The 23,993-nt window shown below is 39.4% G+C and overlaps 1 protein-coding gene across 2 annotated transcripts in view; it reads right to left on the bottom strand.

Moving 5' to 3' along the window:
- Positions 1–23,993, bottom strand: part of MYO5B (myosin VB) — a 131,473-nt gene that overhangs the window by 66,688 nt on the left and 40,792 nt on the right. For both annotated transcript variants that reach the window (XM_075268278.1, XM_075268285.1), the window contains exons 2-4: positions 8,310–8,420; positions 6,672–6,837; positions 5,394–5,538 (exon numbers count right to left, since the gene is read on the bottom strand). In XM_075268278.1, the coding sequence (XP_075124379.1) occupies positions 5,394–5,538; positions 6,672–6,837; positions 8,310–8,420 (422 nt within the window). The remainder of the gene's footprint in view (positions 1–5,393; positions 5,539–6,671; positions 6,838–8,309; positions 8,421–23,993) is intronic.

The following is a 23,993-nucleotide window of genomic DNA, read 5'->3' as shown; positions in this document are numbered from 1 at the left end:
TTGGTCTTTTTTGCATTTTGTCCATTTTTTGGGCAAATTACGCCTTAAAACTTGAGTTTTTATCTTTGTAATGCATTAAAATCTGTTTGCAAAACCTGCGGCACTATGTGAACATACCCTTAAAGGGTATACAGGGAAAAGAGTGAGGTTAATGTGCAACTCTCCCATTAAAAAAGTACAGCCCTGTACAGGGATCTGGTCTTCAATGCAGGGGACCACCAGATTGCCACCTTTAGGAATAGTCCTGATATAGATGACTTTTGACCTGGACAAGCTGACAACAGTGTGTGAGGCATAGGTCAAAAGTCAGTAGTCAAGGCACAGGCAGAGGTCAGGGCAGGCAGAGTATGTGTAGAATCTGATGTCCTGGTTAGACGTTTGGGCTGGCAGAGTATGTGGATAATCTGAAGTCCAGGTAAGAAGTCAGGGTAGGCAGAGTATGTGCAGAATCTGAAGTCCAGGTAAGAAGTCAGGGTAGGCAGAGTATGTGCAGAATCTGAAGTCCAGGTAAGAAGTCAGGGTAGGCAGAGTATGTGCAGAATCTGAAGTCCAGGTAAGAAGTCAGGGTAGGCAGAGTATGTGCAGAATCTGAAGTCCAGGTAAGAAGTCAGGGCAGGCAGAGTATGTGCAGAATCTGAAGTCCAGGTAAGAGGTCAGGACAGGCAGCGCAAGTTCAGAGATCAATATCAGACCCAGGTGATGACCAGAAATAGCTCAAGCAGCCAATAAATGAGTCAGATAAGAAGCCAAGCTCAAATACGAGTAAACGTTCGGTAAACAAGGCAGGACAATGACAGTGTGTGATGGTTTTCAAGATGTTGTTAAGGTAGATTTCTCCTCTAATGCCAAGAGTGAGTTTTAAGAAATGTATACATAAGTTCCCCCTCCATTCAATCTGCAGCAAATGTCAAAACTGAGAACAGGAAAAAAAAAAAAAAGCCAAAATCTGTGTGTGAGACGTATTTTGCAGCAGGGCTCATAACACCTCAAAGTGTGATACAAGCTCAGGGGACTTGAACGTTCCCATCTACTTCCCTGGCTCTTGAAAATCCTCAGATGTTGAGCCTTGTGTGTGATATTCCTCCAGGTCTTCACACCCCTTACTGGAGGCTCTTCAGAAAACTCCATTTACTGTTAGCAGGATTTGGGCTTACGGATGTCTTATGGTTGCCTAAGAGCATCAATGGCAATAACACCTTTCATCTCTGTCCTACATGTCAGTATATATGGTGTGACATGTATAAAATGAGTCAGTGGTCTGTATGGTTGAAGATTTAGATATGAAAGAGCATGATTCCTGTGTTAGGAGTCGGGCCGGAACCACCGCGTGCATAGAGGCTGTCGGCTCACTCCTCTGTCTATGTCTGGTCCAGCGCTTCTGGGTCCTTCAGGGAGAGGACCGGAACCTCTACAGTAGCTTGTGGCGATTGCTGGTCTCCTCCTGAAATCGGAACGCGGACTTCCGGGGGTCAGATGGCGAGCTGGAGTCTATTTAAGTTTGACTCTTGCTCCAGCTTGCCGCTGGTTATTCAGTTCCCTGGCATCAGCTCCACTCTGCGCCAGCCTGTTTGCCCATGACCTTGATTCCTGCCCGCCTATTGTGGACCTTTCGCTTGCCTCCTGTGTATCATCCTGCTTGCCTTCCAGACCACCTCTCTTTAGCCTGCAACTTTGTATCACGAGACCTCCTGTGTATGACCCGGCTTGCCTGACTACATCTTGCCTCATCCCTGGAAACTGAGTGACCTCCTGGTGCCGACCCTGCTAGTACGACTACTCTACGGTGCTTCCGCCATCTTCTGGTATACACCTAACACTGCACTCAACTCTGCTGACCAGTTTCCTCTGCTTCTACATCCGCCGAGGTGAGTGGTTTTTGGGTTTTTGCGTCCTGCTGTGACTTGTTGTGCGCTGTGTGTGCGACGTCCTCTGGACAGCTGCGGTTCTGGGTCTCAGAATTTACTCAGTCCATCTCCACCATCAGGAGCTCTGGCAAAGACCTCTGGGACCTGGTTCCGCTCCGGTATGAAGGGCATGTGCTGTTTTACCCAGACATCCGCTTTTCGCGTTCATGTGAATAGGGCCTAACCCTGACCTGGCTTGTTCCACTCGATCTCTATGGTGGAGATAGCCACGTACAACCTTCAGATCTGTCAGTCCCTTAGACTTTGAATAGTTCTGTAGTACCCATGTGTGATCACTGCGCCACCGAAAGGGGATCTCTGGTATCCTCGTTCATGTGACTAGGGTGGCTTGCTTATTCTTTAGATTTCTTAGAAATTCACTTGAGAAATGCTCTGCTCCTCAACTCCCGTCTAAAATGACTAAGCTCCTACACAATACAGTCACATCTGCGCTGGAGTCCATTTGACATTGTGGACAAAAATGTCCTGCAAGCCCGACTCGTCCAGTGAGGTCGATGACAAAATAACGGAAACGCCATAGACTCCATTATAATCAATGGCATCCCTTGTGATCCATTGTTGCCTATCGTTAGATTGTCTTTATTGTTTAATCCGCTGCACTGAGGCGTCTGTGGCCCCTTTCCTTAGGCCACTGATTGGCCTCAGTAGTCACGTGACCACTGGGGCCAATCAGCAGCGTAAGGAAAGGACATGGGACGTCCCGTATCCTTTGCCGAGGCCGCCGTTGGCTTCAGAGGTCACGCTGGAAAAACACACAGGAGCAGCCAGACATGAATGCTGAACACCAGGGACAGGTGAGTATGTCTTTTTTTTTTTCCACCTGTCTCGGTCCAATATATAAAAAATTGTTATCCTAGACAACCCCTTTAATAGAGAAAATTACAAACTACGATAAAAACAGAAAAAAAAAAAGTTATCAATAATTCCTATCAAAATATATGTTGGTTTAAAAAGTAGGTCATATTTGGTGACACAATCCCTTTAAGAACGAAAACAGCGCTTAACCTTTAAGTGCCATTACCATGATATATGCAGGGATAATGTGATGATTAGGATCAGGGTACAATGTATCCAGCCTGATAGCAGTTACATAAGGACAGCAGGCGGGGGATGATAACACGGGGCGAGATGAGTAACAATACCTGTCACTGGCAGAAGACTCTGATAAACCAGTGGCAACACAAAAGCCTCCTTTAATAATTCATATCTTTGTCCTGATTTTTAAAGGTTAGGCCCCGGACAGCTGCTGCTGCTCATTCCCTTTGTCATCCATGCAAATGTACTTTCAGATCTGCTCCGCACACGTTCCATATCCAGGACGCCGCGCGGGACTCTAACTGGATTTACACAGCTCTATAAATCTTGCAGAGTTTTTTGACGCCTCTGAATATTAATGTCAAAATGCAATTAAAAGATCTTTTCGGGAAAGTGGCCAAAGTGTTTAATTGTCAGCGGCGCTTCTACGGAAAGTTAGCGGCAGAAGGGACCGAAGTGACAATATGGAGGCTGTTTATGTAAGAAAGGAAGAGGGGGATGCCCAAGACGCTCAGAGACAGCACAAAAATGACGAAAAATCAGAAGAAGAAAAACTTTTTAATATACTGAACTTTGTCTTTCAGGTTTTTTTTAACCAAAATCTCTGCTTGCTGTCAGTGAATGAGAAGATTTCTGGAGGAAGCAACCCTGCACATAGCTAGTCCTGCTCTCAGCTGGGAATTGGAGACAATTGTATCCAGTCTAGGCAATGCTCTGTGAGCTCAATAGCCTGGAATCTGGAGAAATACATGTAGCACACTAGTCAAGAGAATCCAGAGATACATTGTAACAAGCTAGTCAAGAGAATCCAGAGAGATACATTGTAGCAAATCAGCCAAGAGAATCTAGAGAGATATATTGTAGCAAACTAGTAAAGATAATCCAGAGAGATACATTGTAGCAAACTAGTCAAAGAGAATCCAGAGAGATACATTGTAACAAACTAGTCAAAGAGAATCCAGAGAGATACATTGTAACAAACTAGTCAAGAGAATCCAGAGAGATACAATGTAACAAACTAGTAAAGATAATCCAGAGATACATTGTAGCAAACTAGTTAAGAGAATCCAGAGAGATACATTGTAGCAAATCAGCCAAGAGAATCTAGAGAGATATATTGTAGCAAATCAGCCAAGAGAATCTAGAGAGATATATTGTAGCAAACTAGTAAAGATAATCCAGAGAGATACATTGTAGCAAACTAGTCAAAGAGAATCCAGAGAGATACATTGTAACAAACTAGTCAAGAGAATCCAGATAGATACAATGTAACAAACTAGTAAAGAGAATCCAGAGAGATACATTGTAGCAAACTAGTCAAGAGAATCCAGAGAGATACATTGTAACAAACTAGTCAAGAGAATCCAGAGAGATACAATGTAACAAACTAGTAAAGAGAATCCAGAGAGATACATTGTAGCAAACTAGTAAAGAGAATCCAGAGAGATACATTGTAGCAAACTAGTCAAGAGAATCCAGAGAGATACATTGTAGCAAACTAGCCAAGAGAATCCAGAGAGATACATTGTAGCAAACTAGTCAAGAGAATCCAGAGAGATACATTGTAACAAACTAGTCAAGAGAATCCAGAGAGATACAATGTAACAAACTAGTAAAGAGAATCCAGAGAGATACATTGTAGCAAACTAGTAAAGAGAATCCAGAGAGATACATTGTAGCAAACTAGTAAAGAGAATCCAGAGATACATTGTAGCAAACTAGCCAAGAGAATCCAGAGAGATACATTGTAGCAAACTAGTCAAGAGAATGCAGAGAGATACATTGTAGCAAACTAGTCAAGAGAATTGTGCAGCTACTGCTCGCTTTAGCTCACAGAGCATTGCTAGACTGGGTATACTTGTATACGGCTGTCAGTATATACCAATGTATGAGTCTGGGGACAGGTTGTTCAGCTCACAGAGCATTGTCTAGTACGGATTCAAAGCTGAAAGCAGGACTAGAAACTTCTTTACAGTTTAGAAGGAGGACATTGAAGAGGAATTGAGGTGAACTTCTTCCTCGGATCCCTACGGCTTTCTGTCGCTGCTTTCACTTGCCGGTCAGTCCCAAATATAGGGGGATGAGAAGTATTTTTCAGTGCCCTGCTTCAACCTCTGCCTCCCATTGAGCTAGGCAGACTCAGGGCAGAATTTGGCAGTGATTTTGACGTTCCATCAGCGCCAAATTCTGCCTTGTGAACACACTCATATAGGGGTCCTCATTCCACTTTCTATAGACATCTATGGTGGGTTTTCCCATAGATACATTTTGTGCTCCCAGGAGTCTGGTAAAGCTGAGTGGCATCCCAACAGAAGCTGTAGCAGCTGCTATACTAGTTGTCACCCAGCTTTCCTAGAATCAGATATAATTAGGAAATAGCTAAACAGAAATTACATCTACTTTGGTAGTATTTTTATACAGATACAGACATACCTGGCCATCTGCTTATAGGCTTCTTCTGCCACGGCAAAGATATGTGGGTCCATATCGCCCATGTTTTGCCCGCTGTAGGCGTAAATGACATCTTCACCGTAGATTGGCAACTGCTCGTAAGGGTTTATGGCAACTAGCACAATGCCTATGGAGAAAACAGGAGTCAGTATTAAAGAATTAGACATTTCCATAAAATTATACATAGAGGGGGAGGAGGGAGTTGAAGCTGCAGTTTCTCTCTATTTTTGTGTCTCATTAACAAAAAAACATGCCCCTTTCGCTGACTCTTTACATCCTTTAATAGGTGCTGCTCCATTGCCTCATAGTTGGAATTTTTTTTCTCTAGCCCCCACCATTCCCAAGCAATCATTTCTGTTAGTTTCAGCACAGTTTTGCTCTTTACTGCGGTGGGCAGTTCTTGGCGAGATCAAAAAGACAGAGACCGCCCACCTGACAGTTTCTGGAATCAGTGAACAACAGCTATTGAAAGATGCAAATTTGGAATTGGTGGGGATGGTGAACGGTGCTCTTTAAGGTTGCATGAAGGTATACATAATCATAATAATGATGATGATGATGCAGCTGTAAGATTACAGGTTGCAAGATAACTCCACAGGAAAAGGGAGAAGGATGAAGATGTTATTTCTCTCTATTTTTGGGTTTCATTGAAAGAACACGTAACAAAAATCAAGGTTGCATGAAGGTACAAATGTACTAAACCTGCAACTATTATATGCAATTCAATAGGGTGTAGGAAAAGGGGGAGGTGGGAGATGAAGTTGCAGCTAATCACTATATTTGTGTTTCAAAGAAACAGAATATAACAATAGTTAAGGTTGCATGGAGGTATAAATGTAATGAACCTACAATAACACTATTGCATATCATTCAATAAGTTGTCAGATAAGGGGGAGGTGAAGCTGCAGTTTGTCACTATAATTGTGTTTTATTGAAACAATATTTAACATTAAAGTTGCATGGAGGTACAAATCTACTGAACCTGCAATGTCACTATTACCGTATATAACATTCAGTAAGGTGTGGGATAAGGGGGGGCTTAAGTTGCAGTTTGTCACTATAATTGTGTTCTATTGAAACAATATGTAACATTAGGGTTGCAAAGAGGTACAAATATAGCTCAGGGGTGGCAAAAAGTCACAAAGGTTTTGGGTAATCCCAAAAAACTTTGACCCCTGCAGGACAAGTGTTTGCTATTCCAAAGGATCAGCGCTGATCTCCAAGTTCAGGATGACAAGTATTTGAGTATAGTTCACTTACCGCAGTATGTATAGATGTGGTTGGACTCTAAGAAGCGGACTTTGAGGTTATGGAGCACGGCCGGTTCATGGAGGTAACTCAGGGCCGTCAGGTCATTTTCTCCCACCAAGATGTCCGGATTACGCAAGTGAGGTAAAGTGGTCGGAGACACGGGGTAGTCCAGAACCTGGGGGCATATCAGAAGGACATGGATGAAATCATCACCTGTGGTCAAAAGTGGAACGGCCCGAAGTGTTATGTGGCTGAGCCAGTACTAGGCTTAGATACACCAGATCTATAGATAGCATCAAACATAATACACACTGGTTCCACAGACGGTATCACACAGGATAGGCTTAGATACAGCAGTACGGAAGACCATGTCACACAATATATATGTATATTTGTCTATTTCTACAGATTTTCTCCTATAAGGACACCCAATCTTTGGGGCAAGACATCTACAAGATTCTCCTCCCCAGCAGGATCTCTCAGACCCCTCATAAAAACGTCCTCTCCCCCCTCCTCAGATGACCGCTTCTGATTTATTCCCTGCAGTTTATTTCCAGGACAGAACATGGCGGAGAGTTTGACACCGGCCATGTATCACTAGCCTGGTCCTCCGACTGACAGCCCTCCAGGTCTCTTCTGCTGATCCGCTGGTTTTAAGAAAATACAATCCCCCTCAAGGGCACGCGGAGACATCCTGACAACCCTATTAATGAAGTATGATATACAGAGCGTGCACTGGAGCGCTGTGATATCACAGTCGCCGTTAATCACCATATTGTCACTTACAGACCCATAATGGTGTTTTATTTGTAAGGTGTCTCTTACTTACACCACTAAGGAGAATGGCCGTCATGGTAATGGTTTACAGAGAACCTCAGGGAGGGAGATCACTTACGGTTTAAGCCCAAAATTAAATTTCAGTTAAATTTTAAATCTCCCGTTTTCCTTCACACAGTCCCTGCAGTCACCACTAGAGGGAGCTCCTTGATGAATGGTTTACCCAGCCTACATTAATGGGTTGTCCCACTTTAGACACTTATCCCACTGAGCTGATACTTGGCTATCTGTATCAGTCCCATATAGATGACTGGGGCGCCTTGGACAAGGCCAGAGAGGAACAGGCCTCCAGTTCTTGTGTTTGGTGGGGAAACACTTTTAAAGGGATAGGCCGCTAATAGCTCTTCTAAAGAGAACTGCAATACTATAGTCTAAAAATACCTTCATTTTATTTTATTTTTTCTATTCACAACTCTACTGCCACCTACTGCACCTATTGGCTGTCTATACAGAGACAGTAACTGAGCATGTGCGTACACCAGCACTCAGTTTATTAGGTGGACGCGAATAGCACAAGTCAGGGCCGAATAGATGTCTCTACACATGGCTTACATCATTTTGCCATGTTGGACAGTTACTATAAATGCTGGGCTTAACTATGAGTGTTTTCTGTAAAACAAAAATAAAAAAAAATTGCAAATTAACTCAATTTTCCATCTGGTAGACCTATGAAATGAGTGTGACGTCACAAGGAGGTGGGATTGGCATATGTGGACTTCTGTGCCCATCAATGGAGAGAGGTGACTGGCAAAGGTGATGGCGGTAAAAAAAATTGAAAAACCATTATAGTAATAACATCAATCCACTTACAGATTCATCTTCAAGTTTCAGATGCAGAACTTTATCTCCTTCTTTATAATCCTTAATGATTTCGGCCGATCTCCAAACCTCCTCCTGGTCAGGGATCCACACCCGGGTGTACTATAGAACAAAGGAAGAACGGAATTTAGATGACTTATACTCATACAGAGATTAGATTCCTTATGGAGAGTACAATATTAATCTATTTGCATCACTAATAATGCATAAAAAATACCATCATATAGTAAAAATAATATTATATACAATGAAACAGGAGTAGGGATCAAATAATCACGTAATAATACCATATACACCAAAATATACATACACTCCAAATCTATACCGTCACATAGTTCTAAATACTATAACATAGGAGTGCCATGCCGTGCATAAATAATAACGCCATACACTCCAAATATATTTCATTATATTGTCCTAATACTGTAACATACTATGCACAAATAATAATGCTATACATTCCTAAATAATGCCGACATCTAGTCCAAATAATAAAACATATCCAGGTACGAGCGCCATATCGTGGTGAAATAATGATGCTATACACTCCTAAGTAACACCAGCATGGACTCAATAACTTATGGGATGATTACATTAATATATTATACAACCTAGATTTATGAACACTGTGAAGACCCTGAAGAAACAGGAATTCTCCTGCGCGGCTTCTTCTCTAGTATCCTCAGACAGTGCAGATGGGGAAGCGACACAATGGCAGAAATCCCATAGTAAGATCAGAGCAAGCACAAGTACTTCTATAGGACTCCCATAAAAAGAGTGACGCCATATACCGCCTGGAGCAAAACACACAGAACAAAAGACAAACCACAAAGAGGTTTCCAAGAACTTGAAGAACAATAAGAAGCAGCTCGGACACTAGGAGGTGGATGAGAGGTCTTAGATAGTTTTCAATAAGATATTTTCGTTTTTCAAGATCTCAATAAAACACTCACTGACCTACAAAAGGAAGAACCGCCTTATAATCCCCCGCCTAAATCCAAGAACTGAAGGATCTTTAACATAGGGCCGCATCATGAAATATGACATCTCTAAACTCAATGTGAACTTCACTGCATGGAAAAGCTGCACTTGGAGATAGTACAGTACCCAACCTGACCTGAGAGAGTAAGGAGGCGCTGAATTTACCACAGCACAAGAAAAAGCCCTGAGGTGGCGAACATGGAGAAAACTCTTATACTGCATGACGTCACATCTAATACAACTTATACTCCAAATTATATTAAATGGATGTATCACTATAATAGTAGTTGTATTATTGTACATAGGAGGTAGTATTATAGTAGTTATAGTCTTGTACATAGGAACAGTATTATAGTAGTTATATTCTTGTACATAGGAGGTAGTATTATAGTAGTTATATTCTTGTACATAGGAACAGTATTATAGTAGTTATATTCTTGTACATAGGAGCAGTATTATAGTATTTATATTCTTGTACATAGGAGCAGTATTATAGTAGTTATATTCTTGTACATAGGAGCAGTATTATAGTAGTTATATTCTTGTACATAGGAGGTAGTATTATAGTAGTTATATTCTTGTACATAGGAGGTAGTATTATAGTAGTTATATTCTTACACATAGGGGGCAGTATTATAGTAGTTATATTCTTGTACATAGGAGCAGTATTATAGTAGTTATATTCTTACACATAGGAGGCAGTATTATAGTAGTTATATTCTTGTACATAGGAGCAGTATTATAGTAGTTATATTCTTGTACATAGGAGGTAGTATTATAGTAGTTATATTCTTACACATAGGGGGCAGTATTATAGTAGTTATATTCTTGTACATAGGAGTAGTATTATAGTAGTTATATTCTTGTACATAGGAGCAGTATTATAGTATTTATATTCTTGTACATAGGAGCAGTATTATAGTATTTATATTCTTGTACATAGGAGCAGTATTATAGTAGTTATATTCTTGTACATAGGAGCAGTATTATAGTAGTTATATTCTTACACATAGAAGGCAGTATTATAGTAGTTATATTCTTGTACATAGGAGCAGTATTATAGTAGTTATATTCTTGTACAGAGCAGCAGTATTACTGTAGTTATATTCTTGTACATAGGAGCAGTATTATAGTAGTTATATTCTTGTACATAGGAGGTAGTATTATAGTAGTTATATTCTTGTACATAGGAACAGTATTATAGTAGTTATATTCTTGTACATAGGAGGTAGTATTATAGTAGTTATATTCTTGTACATAGGAACAGTATTATAGTAGTTATATTCTTGTACATAGGAGGTAGTATTATAGTAGTTATATTCTTGTACATATGAACAGTATTATAGTAGTTATATTCTTGTACATAGGAGCAGTATTATAGTATTTATATTCTTGTACATAGGAGCAGTATTATAGTAGTTATATTCTTGTACATAGGAGCAGTATTATAGTATTTATATTCTTGTACATAGGAGCAGTATTATAGTATTTATATTCTTGTACATAGGAGCAGTATTATAGTAGTTATATTCTTGTACATAGGAGGTAGTATTATAGTAGTTATATTCTTACACATAGGGGGCAGTATTATAGTAGTTATATTCTTGTACATAGGAGGCAGTATTATAGTAGTTATATTCTTGTACATAGGGGGCAGTATTATAGTAGTTATATTCTTGTACATAGGAGCAGTATTATAGTAGTTATATTCTTGTACAGAGCAGCAGTATTACTGTAGTTATATTCTTGTACATAGGAAAAGTATTATAGTAGTTATATTCTTGTACATAGGAGTAGTATTATAGTAGTTATATTCTTGTACATAGGAGTAGTATTATAGTAGTTATATTCTTGTACATAGGGGCAGTATTATAGTAGTTATATTCCTATATATAGGAGCAGTATTATAGTAGTTATATTCCTATATATAGGAGCAGTATTATAGTAGTTATATTCTTGTACATAGCAGTAGCATTATAGTAGTTATATTCTTGTACATAGGGGCAGTATTATAGTAGTTATATTATTGTACATAGGAGCAGTATTATAGTAGTTATATTATTGTACATAGGAGCAGTATTATAGTAGTTATATTCTTGTACATAGGAGTAGTATTATAGTAGTTATATTCTTGTACATAGTAGTAGTATTATAGTAGTTATATTCTTGTACATAGGAGCAGTATTATAGTAGTTATATTCTTGTACATAGGAGGTAGTATTATAGTAGTTATATTCTTGTATATAGGAGCAGTATTATAGTAGGTATATTCTTGTACATAGGAGGTAGTATTATAGTAGTTATATTCTTGTATATAGGAGCAGTATTATAGTAGGGATATTCTTGTACATAGGAGCAGTATTATAGTAGTTATATTCTTGTACATAGGAGTAGTATTATAGTAGTTATATTCTTGTACATAGGAGGTAGTATTATAGTAGTTATATTCTTGTATATAGCAGCAGTATTATAGTAGGTATATTCTTGTACATAGGAGGTAGTATTATAGTAGTTATATTCTTGTATATAGGAGCAGTATTATAGTAGGAATATTCTTGTACATAGGAGCAGTATTACAGCAGTTATATTCTTGTACATAGGAGCAGTGTTATAGTAGTTATATTCTTGTACATAAGGGCAGCATTATAATAGTCATACAACATACACATATAACAGCTCAGTTTTAATAGAATTAGTTTCCCATAAGATCTTATATGATGTCATGCTGACGAAAGCTGTATTCGCACATAATGCATAAAATTGATGTTAACTGAATATTTTACGAAGTGAATAAAAGTAATGGAGCAGTTAGTCCTCCCTTAGGATGACATAAAACAGGTTAACTAATAAGTTCGACATAGAAAGATAGATCTAATAAAATGCTCCAAGTGCCAGGACTTCCAACATTAATAATGCACATTGTATCCAGAAGCTGGCATCTGCCCAGAGACTTCAATATACTTAGAACAACAAAAAGATATACTTGCAGAGAGGAGACGCACAAACTATTGTGTGATAAGCCAAAGTCAGTAGCATTCCTGTGTAGTAACCACTATCATGCACTATCCTATAATACATATACTAGGGGAGCAGTATTATACTAGTAAAATTCTTGAACATAGAAAGTAGTATTATAGTTATATTCTTGTACATAGGAGCAGTATCATAGTACTTATATTCTTGTACATAGGAGCAGTATTATAGCAGTTATATTCTTGTACATAGGAGGTAGTATTATCGTAGTTATATTCTTGTACATAGGAACAGTATTATAGTAGTTATATTCTTGTACATAGGAGTAGTATTATAGTAGTTATATTCTTGTACATAGGAGGTAGTATTATAGTAGTTATATTCTTGTACATAGGAGCAGTATTATAGTAGTTATATTCTTGTACATAGGAGTAGTATTATAGTAGTTATATTCTTGTACATAGGAGGTAGTATTATAGTAGTTATATTCTTGTACATAGGATTAGTATTATAGTAGTTATATTCTTGTACATAGGAGTAGTATTATAGTAGTTATATTCTTGTACATAGGAGGTAGTATTATAGTAGTTATATTCTTGTACATAGGAGGTAGTATTATAGTAGTTATATTCTTGTACATAGGAGGTAGTATTATAGTAGTTATATTCTTGTACATAGGAGTAGTATTATAGTAGTTATATTCTTGTACATAGGAGTAGTATTATAGTAGTTATATTCTTGTACATAGGAGGTAGTATTATAGTAGTTATATTCTTGTACATAGGAGGTAGTATTATAGTAGTTATATTCTTGTACATAGGAGCAGTATTATAGTAGTTATATTCTTGTACATAGGGGTAGTATTATAGTAGTTATATTCTTGTACATAGGAGCAGTATTATAGTAGTTATATTCTTGTACATAGGAGCAGTATTATAGTAGTTATATTCTTGTACATAGGAGGAAGTATTATAGTAGTTATATTCTTGTACATAGGAGGCAGTATTATAGTAGTTATATTCTTGTACATAGGGAGCAGTATTATAGTAGTTATATTCTTGTACATAGGAATAGAATTATAGTAGTTATATTCTTGTACATAGGAGTAGTATTATAGTAGTTATATTCTTGTACATAGGAGCAGTATTATAGTAGATATATTCTTGTACATAGGAGTAGTATTATAGTAGTTATATTCTTGTACATAGGAGTAGTATTATAGTAGTTATATTCTTGTACATAGGAGGCAGTATTATAGTAGTTATATTCTTGTACATAGGGGGCAGTATTATAGTAGTTATATTCTTGTAAATAGGAGCAGTATTTTAGTAGTTATATTCTTGTACATAGGAGCAGTATTATAGTAGTTATATTCATGTACATAAGGGCAGTATTATAGTAGTTATATTCTTGTACATAGGAGCAGTATTATAGAAGTGATATTCTTGTACATAGGAGCAGTATTATAGTAGTTATATACTTGTACATAGGAGGTAGTAGAATAGTAGTTATATTCTTGTACATAGGAGGCAGTATTATAGTATTTATATTCTTGTACATAGGAGCAGTATTATAGTAGTTATATTCTTGTACATAGGAGCAGTATTATAGTAGTTATATTCTTGTACATAGGAGTAGTATTATAGTAGGTATATTCTTGTACATAGGAGCAGTATTATAGTAGTTATATTCTTGTACATAGAGGCAGTATTATAGTAGTTATATTCTTGTACATAGGAGGCAGTATTATAGTAGTTATATTCTTGTACATAGGAGGTAGTATTATAGTAGTTATATTCTTGTACATAGGAGCAGTATTATAGTAGTTATACTCTTGTACATAGGAGGCAGTATTATAGTAGTTATATTCTTGTACATAGGAGGTAGTATTATAGTAGTTATATTCTTGTACATAGGAGCAGTATTATAGTAGTTATATTCTTGTACATAGGAGCAGTATTATAGTAGTTATATTCTTGTACATAGGGGCATTATTATAGTAATTATATTCTTGTACATAGGAGGTAGTATTATAGTAGTTATATTCTTGTACATAGGAGCAGTATTATAGTAATTATATTCTTGTACATAGGAGCAGTATTATAGTAGTTATATTCTTGTACATAGGAGCAGTATTATAGTAGTTATATTCTTGTACATAGGGGCAGTATTATAGTAGTTATATTCTTGTATATAGAGGCAGTATAATAGTAGTTATATTCTTGTATATAGGGGTAGTTTTATACTATTTATAATTGTGCACATAATGGGCAGTATTATAATAGTAATAGATAACTATATGAAAAGATAAATGGATAAGCGAAACCCGAAATTGAAATCTGTGCTCTCTCCTGAATCAGAATATACAAGTCACTTCGTTTAGCCTGTACAAATCAATAGAGGGTTAACCCTTTAAGGTCTCAGTATACATTCAGATACCAGTAAGTGACCGTAGCCGAGCAGCTGCTTCCACCCTGCACTACCCATTACAAACTGCAGTAAGATCCGCACTGTAATTGCCCATCTCTGAATTATCCGCTGTTACTAAGTGCTTTATTTAGCTGCTTTGTCATGGACATGTAAGTGAGCAGCACACAATTAGTAGGGGATTTTATACCTACTCGCAAACACTGGCGTAATGAGCGGCTGCTTCCTCCCCAATGCAACACTATTATTTAAAGGGATACTCCGCAATTGATAGGTGTTGAAACCTTTATGCATAGATTATATGTAGAGTCATTAAGCACTGACCTTGGGATACGCTGAAGGTCGGGGTAGGCACGTTTTGTTTTATATGTACTATATAGCGCGCCAAATAATGATTATTTATGCCTATGTTACGAGCCCGGACAGATGTATTTGTGCACAGGAATAATGGTTACCAAGCATGCCCACACCACTCTCTCATAGAGGTCAATGGAAATCTCCAGTTTATTTTATTCTCTGGTCATTGTGGGCGCTGTAAAGCATATCGCCAAATGATGTAAAGCGGATAGACAAGATGGCTATCAAACAAAATAATATACAAAATATAGAATAAAAATTCTATTAAATAATGATTATTTATCAGTATCTGATTTTAATTAATATCAGTAGGATAGGACATCAAAGGAGTTCTCCAACCTCATAGCCTATCCTTAGGATAGGTCATCAATATCAGACTGGCGGGTGTCCAACCCCCAGCACCCTCACCGAACAGTGATTCACAGCAGACATTGGAATGACATAGTAGACTGAGGCAGAATCAAATGGCTCCGTCACTGTGTAGTGGTGATGTTGGGTTACTGCAGGTCATTGCCCATTCTAGAAAACGGGAGCGCAGTGCAGGCATCCTTGGCCAACAGTAGACTGCAAGGAGAAGCCGTGGCAAGCTGGGCATTGCCCCTATGCCAAGATGTATGGTCAAGTAATACAACGTAGACTCGAGTCTCAGAATAAGAGCTACTAGAAATTAAATGCTCTGTCTTCTGCCTCATAGAAGGGGGTCTGACTTAGGTTTCATATGGAATATAGACAGTTGTCCTCATGAGACCAACCTATTAAGGCTGAAGGTGGAGCATACCATTATTTCCACAGAAAACAAGTTATAGTTTAAGTCTGAACTGGTTTCTGAAGACAACAAGGACCTTTGGACATTACATCTGGTGTCTCGCATTTGTTGGTTACTTCCTAGTGATCGCTAAAAAAATCATAAAACCAGACTAAATCAATATTCTTAGAGTACTTTGTCCATGACAGGCAGATTTACAACCCAATGCAACCTTCTAGTAATAGCACATTCATGATTATACAGAACGATAGCAGACATGATAGGAAAACTGCATTATAGCAGATTATCACTGAGGGAGGTCTATGGACAAGTCTGCACACCGCAGAATAGTGAGCGCAGCTCTGGAGTATAATACAGGATGTAACTCAGGATCAGTACAGGATAAGTAATGTAATATATGTACACAGTGACTGTACCAGCAGAATAGTGAGTGCAGCTCTGGAATATAATACAGGATATAACTCAGGATCAGTACAGGATAAGTAATGTATGTACACAGTGACTGTACCAGCAGAATAGTGAGCGCAGCTCTGGAGTATAATACAGGATGTAACTCAGGATCAGTGCAGGATAAGTAATGTAATGTATGTACACAGTGACTGCACCAGCAGAATAGTGAGTGCAGCTCTGGAGTATAATACAGGATGCAACTCAGGATCAGTACAGGATAAGTAATGTAATGTATGTACACAGTGACTGTACCAGCAGAATAGTGAGTGCAGCTCTGGAGTATAATACAGGATGTAACTCAGGATCAGTACAGGATAAGTAATGTAATGTATGTACACAGTGACTATACCAGCAGAATAGTGAGTGCAGCTCTGGAGTATAATACAGGATGTAACTCAGGATCAGTGCAGGATAAGTAATGTAATGTATGTACACCGTAACTGTACCAGCAGAATAGTGAGTGCAGCTCTGGAATATAATACAGGATGTAACTCAGGATCAGTGCAGGATAAGTAATGTAATGTATGTACACAGTGACTGTACCAGCAGAATAGTGAGTGCAGCTCTGGAGTATAATACAGGATGTAACTCAGGATCAGTGCAGGATAAGTAATGTAATGTATGTACACCGTAACTGTACCAGCAGAATAGTGAGTGCAGCTCTGGAGTATAATACAGGATGTAACTCAGGATCAGTACAGGATAAGTAATGTAATGTATGTACACAGTGACTGTACCAGCAGAATAGTGAGCGCAGCTCTGGAGTATAATACAGGATGTAACTCAGGATCAGTACAGGATAAGTAATGTAATGTATGTACACAGTGACTGTACCAGCAGAATAGTGAGCGCAGCTCTGGAGTATAATACAGGATGTAACTCAGGATCAGTACAGGATAAGTAATGTAATATATGTACACAGTGACTGTACCAGCAGAATAGTGAGTGTAGCTCTGGAGTATAATACAGGATGTAACTCAGGATCAGTGCAGGATAAGTAATGTAATGTATGTACACCGTAACTGTACCAGCAGAATAGTGAGTGCAGCTCTGGAGTATAATACAGGATGTAACTCAGGATCAGTACAGGATAAGTAATGTAATGTATGTACACAGTGACTGTACCAGCAGAATAGTGAGCGCAGCTCTGGAGTATAATACAGAATGTAACTCAGGATCAGTACAGGATAAGTAATGTAATGTATGTACACAGTGACTGTACCAGCAGAATAGTGAGTGCAGCTCTGGAGTATAATACAGGATGTAACTCAGGATCAGTGCAGGATAAGTAATGTAATGTATGTACACAGGGACTGCACCAGCAGAATAGTGAGTGCCGCTCTGGAGTATATCTAAATATAACCTGAACATGTGAGTGAATTATGAAAGCTGGTTCCTTAGAGGAGAAGAAGCCTGTAAAAGACTCACCTATTCAGGAAGGTCTACAACCTCCAATAACACTATCACCGCACTGCCATCTGTACAGTCTCCCCCTCTCCTTCTGTCTCTACCCCCCTTCCCTCATAGATTGTAAGCCCTCGCGGGCAGGGCCCTCTACCCCACTGTGCCAGTCGGTCATTGTTAGTATTATATCTAACTGTATATTTTGTGTATTGTATGTAACCCCCAAATGTAAAGCACCATGGAATTAATAACAAATAAACAATAATAATAAATAATAAAAATAATAATAATAATAATAATAATAAAATGTTGCGGAATATATTTGCGCTATATAAATAAGATGTGTTCTTATTATTTACTAGCAGAAGGAACCCTCTTCACACAGATATATTTCATTTTTTGTTTCTGTAGTGTCCCCATAAGAATCGGTTGGTTGTTATGGAAACCTAGTGTAAAGCTGTGTGTATGTGAAGACTGAAGAACCTGTGAGTTTCCATTTGTCTATAAGCGTCATGTGCTCATGTGTATCTCAATTTGAATATCAGTGAAAAACCTGCGATCATTTGGTTATATATACCTGATGTAAAGCAGTGTGTATGTGACCTTGAGTAACAGTGTCATCCACAGCGCCCTGCCCTTTTAAAGCTGACCTACAGCAGTGAAGAAAAATGGCTGGGTTGTTATGGAAACATGGAGTAAAACTGTGTGCATGTGGAGACTAATCGCCTGTGAGCTTCTATTGGCTGATAAGGTACATGTGATTGTGTGTATGACAGTTGGAATATGAGTAAAAGACTTGCAGGTTTGTATTGGCTAATGCAGGTCATTTTTTGGGAATACGTTATCTCTGGAACGGTGCGTCCGAGAGAGTTGAGACTCGATCTAAAACCTTCCCGGACACCTGATGTACCTGTGTGCCACATTTTGTGAGGATTGGTCCAGCCGTTTGGTTGCACGTAAAGAACAGACAGACAGAAACTCATTTTTATACAGTATATATGAGATAAGAGATATCATGAATCTTCTAGAGAGATAATTCTATAAATTATTCAGGACAAGCAGTCACACGTACAGTACTGGTTGTCACTCAGACAGGAAGTGAAATTGTTGCGAGGCAACTTGGATCAGACGCTTACAGAACATTCTGAAAGTGAGCTTGAGATAAATTCTGAAGAACAGTACATAGAGTGAATACGTGCAGCGAGTGAATGACATTGGACGATCCTGATGTAAATCCATGCACAGACTCGTAAGTGATGCCACAAGCAGGAATGTAGTAAAGAGCGAGGTCGTGTCTGGCTTCCAATGACGGCTTTTTATTAACACAATGTATATTGGTAAGGATAGCTTTAGAAGTTTGCTGACGCCTGCATGCTAATAAACTCATCTACTAGTCCCTTCTTGCCACTATGAATGGATGTTACTGTGTATAAAAGCTTCCATATATCGGATGTGAAGGCTACTGCGCCGCGCCATTTAAGTTTCATGAAGAGCTTGAAGCGAAATGATCGTAGATGGGTAACAAACATCAATAAGATATAATTACTTTGAGTTAGACAGCTAAGATCTGAACAGGCGGTTATACGTTTTTAGGTAATATCTCCATGGAAAAAAGTTTTTGCAAAAATCCTGGGACTATTTTCTCTCTGAAATGCAATTTTTCTACGACTTGTAACCAACCAAGTGTTGCCGTGAATAGTAGCCTAATATTATTTACATATAGATTTATATACATATCAGATATTCATTCTAACCCACTTTAACCTGACGTGCACACTGGGCTTGGCTGATCTTACGCGTGTGGCAGAAGCTCTGGAGGACTTTCTTTCCATGTAATACCACACCTAGCCTGTAGTGGCCACTGTAGAAAAAACAAGACGCTGCACAGTGAGCACACATGAGCAATCAAAGGTGATCAACCGATTTTTGAGCCCCATTTGGGGCAATTATACTGCAAAGTCCAGTCGGTACACCGGCCATACTTCTCGGCCTGATCCCAGACAGGAGACTGGGGCTCCTTATATGATAGTGGTCTATGACGGTGGTAGTCACTGTCTGCCCACAGCTTTACTCTCCATACTATGTACAGTCAGGATAGTGATGCCACAGACAGGCAGCGACTCCTAAGATCACTGGTCACTATAATGATAGGAGTCATGATCTCTTGACAGTTTGGGCTATGAAATCTGGTTGATATACAGACTGGATTTACTGGTCCAGATTGCCCTGTGTGCATGGGGCCACCCACTGCCGTGATTTCAAAGGCAGCTTTAAGAAGGACAATGCCTTTAAATTGAAGGTAGGCAACAATTTAACTTTTACGTAGTCTGTCCACCAGACAGATCGATGGTGATGTCACTGGAAGCCACGTCCCCAACTTTTTTGTCTGTCTCTTCTGTATGAGTATGCATACAAAGATCGCTGACAGTCACTCGATTAGGACCGCCCACTGGACTCCTCTCATAGAAAGAACAGAGATTTCACTCACTAAGTTAAGTTTCCATGATTTTTTCCCTATAGTCCTATATATCAGTCTGCTCAGCTCCTCTTCCCCTAAAACATGGCCAGACCGCACGATCAATGTGACATGTTCCCTTTAATATCACCACATAGGGTTAATAGGTAATTGTGCTCCGTAGGCCGCAGTTCTCATTTCCTCCAGAATTAGGATTTTAATAGAAGCAATTCAGAGAGAACAGACGAATAATATTCCGGAGCTAATGTAAGGAACAAAAAAAATCTGAGCTTTCCGTGTAGATTGTATCGCTTGATCGCGTCTTTAAAGCCGCTACATAATGACTTCAAGTACGAACATTTAATTCAGATGGGTTTAATGTGCGGCGTCTGAAAAGGTAAAAGTAATGTGATTAAACATCGCAGAGCCGGAACGGAAGACAACACCCCGATACCGATACCGAAATTTTGTGGAGAATCTATCAGCTTTACTCATGAGTCTATTGTAGTACGTTTCCTATTAGTAAAACTCTGCACTGTGCAGTTCCTCTGTTACTCATCCTGGAAACACATTGAGAATATGGCGTTACAATACGTCTTGTCAATGTCACATGGTCCAAACTAACTAAGGCTGTGTTCACAATTGCGCCGGACTCCGTCGCAATGTCTGCCTGAAAATCACCATTCTAAACTTGGTCCACTTTGCTCGAGTACCGCCAATTCTGGGGCACATTTTACAAAAGTGTAAGGATAGGTCATCAGTATATGATATGTGGGGGTCCGAAACCGAGCCGCTGCACATATCCTCTCCGGGTGTAAGAAGCTGCTAATGGACAGTATATCAGTAATCGAAGAGGCTCAGCAGCCCCACCCACTGCATAGTGGTGGATCCGGTGAACTGCAGCGCCATACCTATTACTTATATAGGAGAGACGCTGGACGCGCTCCTCATCCTCTAGTATCTTCCGGCATCTGTAGGCTGATGAAGTGTGCAGGGGCCAAGTGTTGGACCCCGACAGATCACATACTGATGATGACCTATCCGATGCATAAGTCATCGGTAAGGAAATTCGATTTGGGGTTGGACAACCCCTTTAAGGCCACTGCCCTCTGCCATGTCTGCACTTGATATGTTTTCGTTTTCAAAGTGAAGCGTACAAAGACCTTAAAATGCCCAGAATCTCAGTGTGCGGTATCATGGGTCATCCATTATTCACCATAACTTCTTATTCCTCCAAGACGCCGCTGCCTCATCCAGCTTTAATGCCGACTCAAGTCAAGAGTATAAAAAATATATGAAAAGTTTGTATTGTACAAGACAACATACCCGACTTTACAGTATGGAGATGAAAAGAGGAGGAAATCTGGTATTCCCATTCTCTCCTACTACTGGGGGAATCAACACATTCTCCTGAAATACTCTGTGCTGCTGAATAGCTCTATAACGCTCAGTCTGTAATCTGCCTCGTCTCCATTCCTCACATACAATCATGACATTGCGCTCTCACATGTAGCCTTGTACTCGCTATCAGTGGGCAAGGACATGGTGTAAGAACTGCAGCTACCAGGCCCTGGAGCCTCAGGGGGCCCTGGAGCCTCAGCATAAGAAGATACCAATATTATAGATAACACATAGTAAGTAAGGGCCCCATTACATATTTTGTATTGGAGCCCAGGAACTTTAAGTTATACCTCTGAACGCCCCCCAAGGGATCATCATACTCAGGTCCTGAAACACTCTGTGCTGCTGGGGAACCTGCTCCATCCACTGTATAAGCTTCAGTCTATGATCTCCCACTTATCTCCATTACTTAATAGTTACAAGCCTTGTCCTGACTGATAAACTTCGCAAGGTGAATCTATGTGAGAGGCTGCTATTTGTACACAACGCTACGGAATATGGTGGTGCTATACATCAAGAAATGAATGAATAATAATCCATTACTTGGAATAATGTCTACTAAATAATCTCTTACCCACAGCCAGATGTCAGAGTCACTCTCTGGAGCGCGCTACCTTGGCACGTCCCCCAGTTGATACCAGGTGACGGCGACTTGGTGCTTGTCATGCAGGCGCTTAAAACACATCCTGACAGAATGACAAGATCTGGCACAGGTTACATATTAAATCCGCTGTCAGCTCCTTTTGTTCCTAATTCCAGGGAGAACTAAATAATGCCTCAGTATAGGTGAGAGGAACTGGGCACAGCGACAATGTTATGGCAGCTGGCGGGACGCTGGCCACCGATATAATTTATCTAAATGTTCATCGCTCTGCGGGGTGTTATATCATTATATGGACAAGGTCAATATGTGTAATATGAACGGAGGGAATATCAATGACTGATACTCATCAACCCATTAGTCACGTCATAACTTAAAGGGACCATTGCGGCCTATCTGTACTGTCTTTTATTATACTCCAGAGCTGCGCTCACTATTCTGCTGGTACAGTCACTGTGTACATACATTACATTACTTATCCTGTACTGATCCTGAGTTACATCCTGTATTATACTCCAGAGCTGTGCTCACTATTCTGCTGGTACAGTCACTGTGTACATACATTACATTACTTATCCTGTACTGATCCTGTGTTATATCCTGTAATACTCCAGAGCTGTGCTCACTATTCTGCTGGTGCAGTCACTGTGTACATACATTACATTACTTATCCTGTACTGATCCTGAGTTACATCCTGTATTATACTCCAGAGCTGCGCTCACTATTCTGCTGGTGCAGTCACTGTGTACATACATTACATTACTTATCCTGTACTGATCCTGAGTTACATCCTGTATTATACTCCAGAGCTGCACTCACTATTCTGCTGGTACAGTCACTGTGTACATACTGTACATTACATTACTTATCCTGTACTGATCCTGAGTTACATCCTGTATTATACTCCAGAGCTGCGCTCACTATTCTGCTGGTACAGTCACTGTGTACATACATTACATTACTTATCCTGTACTGATCCTGAGTTATATCCTGTATTATACTCCAGAGCTGCACTCACTATTCTGCTGGTGCAGTCACTGTGTACATACATTACATTACTTATCCTGTACTGATCCTGAGTTACATCCTGTATTATACTCCAGAGCTGCACTCACTATTCTGCTGGTACAGTCACTGTGTACATACTGTACATTACATTACTTATCCTGTACTGATCCTGAGTTACATCCTGTATTATACTCCAGAGCTGCGCTCACTATTCTGCTGGTACAGTCACTGTGTACATACATTACATTACTTATCCTGTACTGATCCTGAGTTATATCCTGTATTATACTCCAGAGCTGCACTCACTATTCTGCTGGTGCAGTCACTGTGTACATACATTACATTACTTATCCTGTACTGATCCTGAGTTACATCCTGTATTATACTCCAGAGCTGCGCTCACTATTCTGCTGGTGCAGTCACTGTGTACATACATTACATTACTTATCCTGTACTGATCCTGAGTTACATCCTGTATTATACTCCAGAGCTGCGCTCACTATTCTGCTGGTACAGTCACTGTGTACATACATTACATTACTGATCCTGAGTTACATCCTGTATTATACTCCAGAGCTGCACTCACTATTCTGCTGGTACAGTCACTGTGTACATACATTACATTATGCATCCTGTACTGATCCTGAGTTACATCCTGTATTATACTCCAGAGCTGCACTCACTATTCTGCTGGTACAGTCACTGTGTACATACATTACATTACTTATCCTGTACTGATCTCGCTTTTATTTCTTTAGTTATTTTCTATACACCGCAGTTACCTGTTGTCTGAGCTGCAGTGTAAAGCATGGAGATAGTAAAAAGGAGGTGATAAGAGGTGAGTAGATTTT

This window comes from Leptodactylus fuscus, chromosome 1 (assembly GCF_031893055.1).
Source record: "Leptodactylus fuscus isolate aLepFus1 chromosome 1, aLepFus1.hap2, whole genome shotgun sequence".
NCBI classification, from domain to species: domain Eukaryota; kingdom Metazoa; phylum Chordata; class Amphibia; order Anura; family Leptodactylidae; genus Leptodactylus; species Leptodactylus fuscus.
The sequence above is the reverse complement of the archived record's forward strand: the minus strand, read 5'-3'. Positions and strand labels throughout refer to the sequence as shown.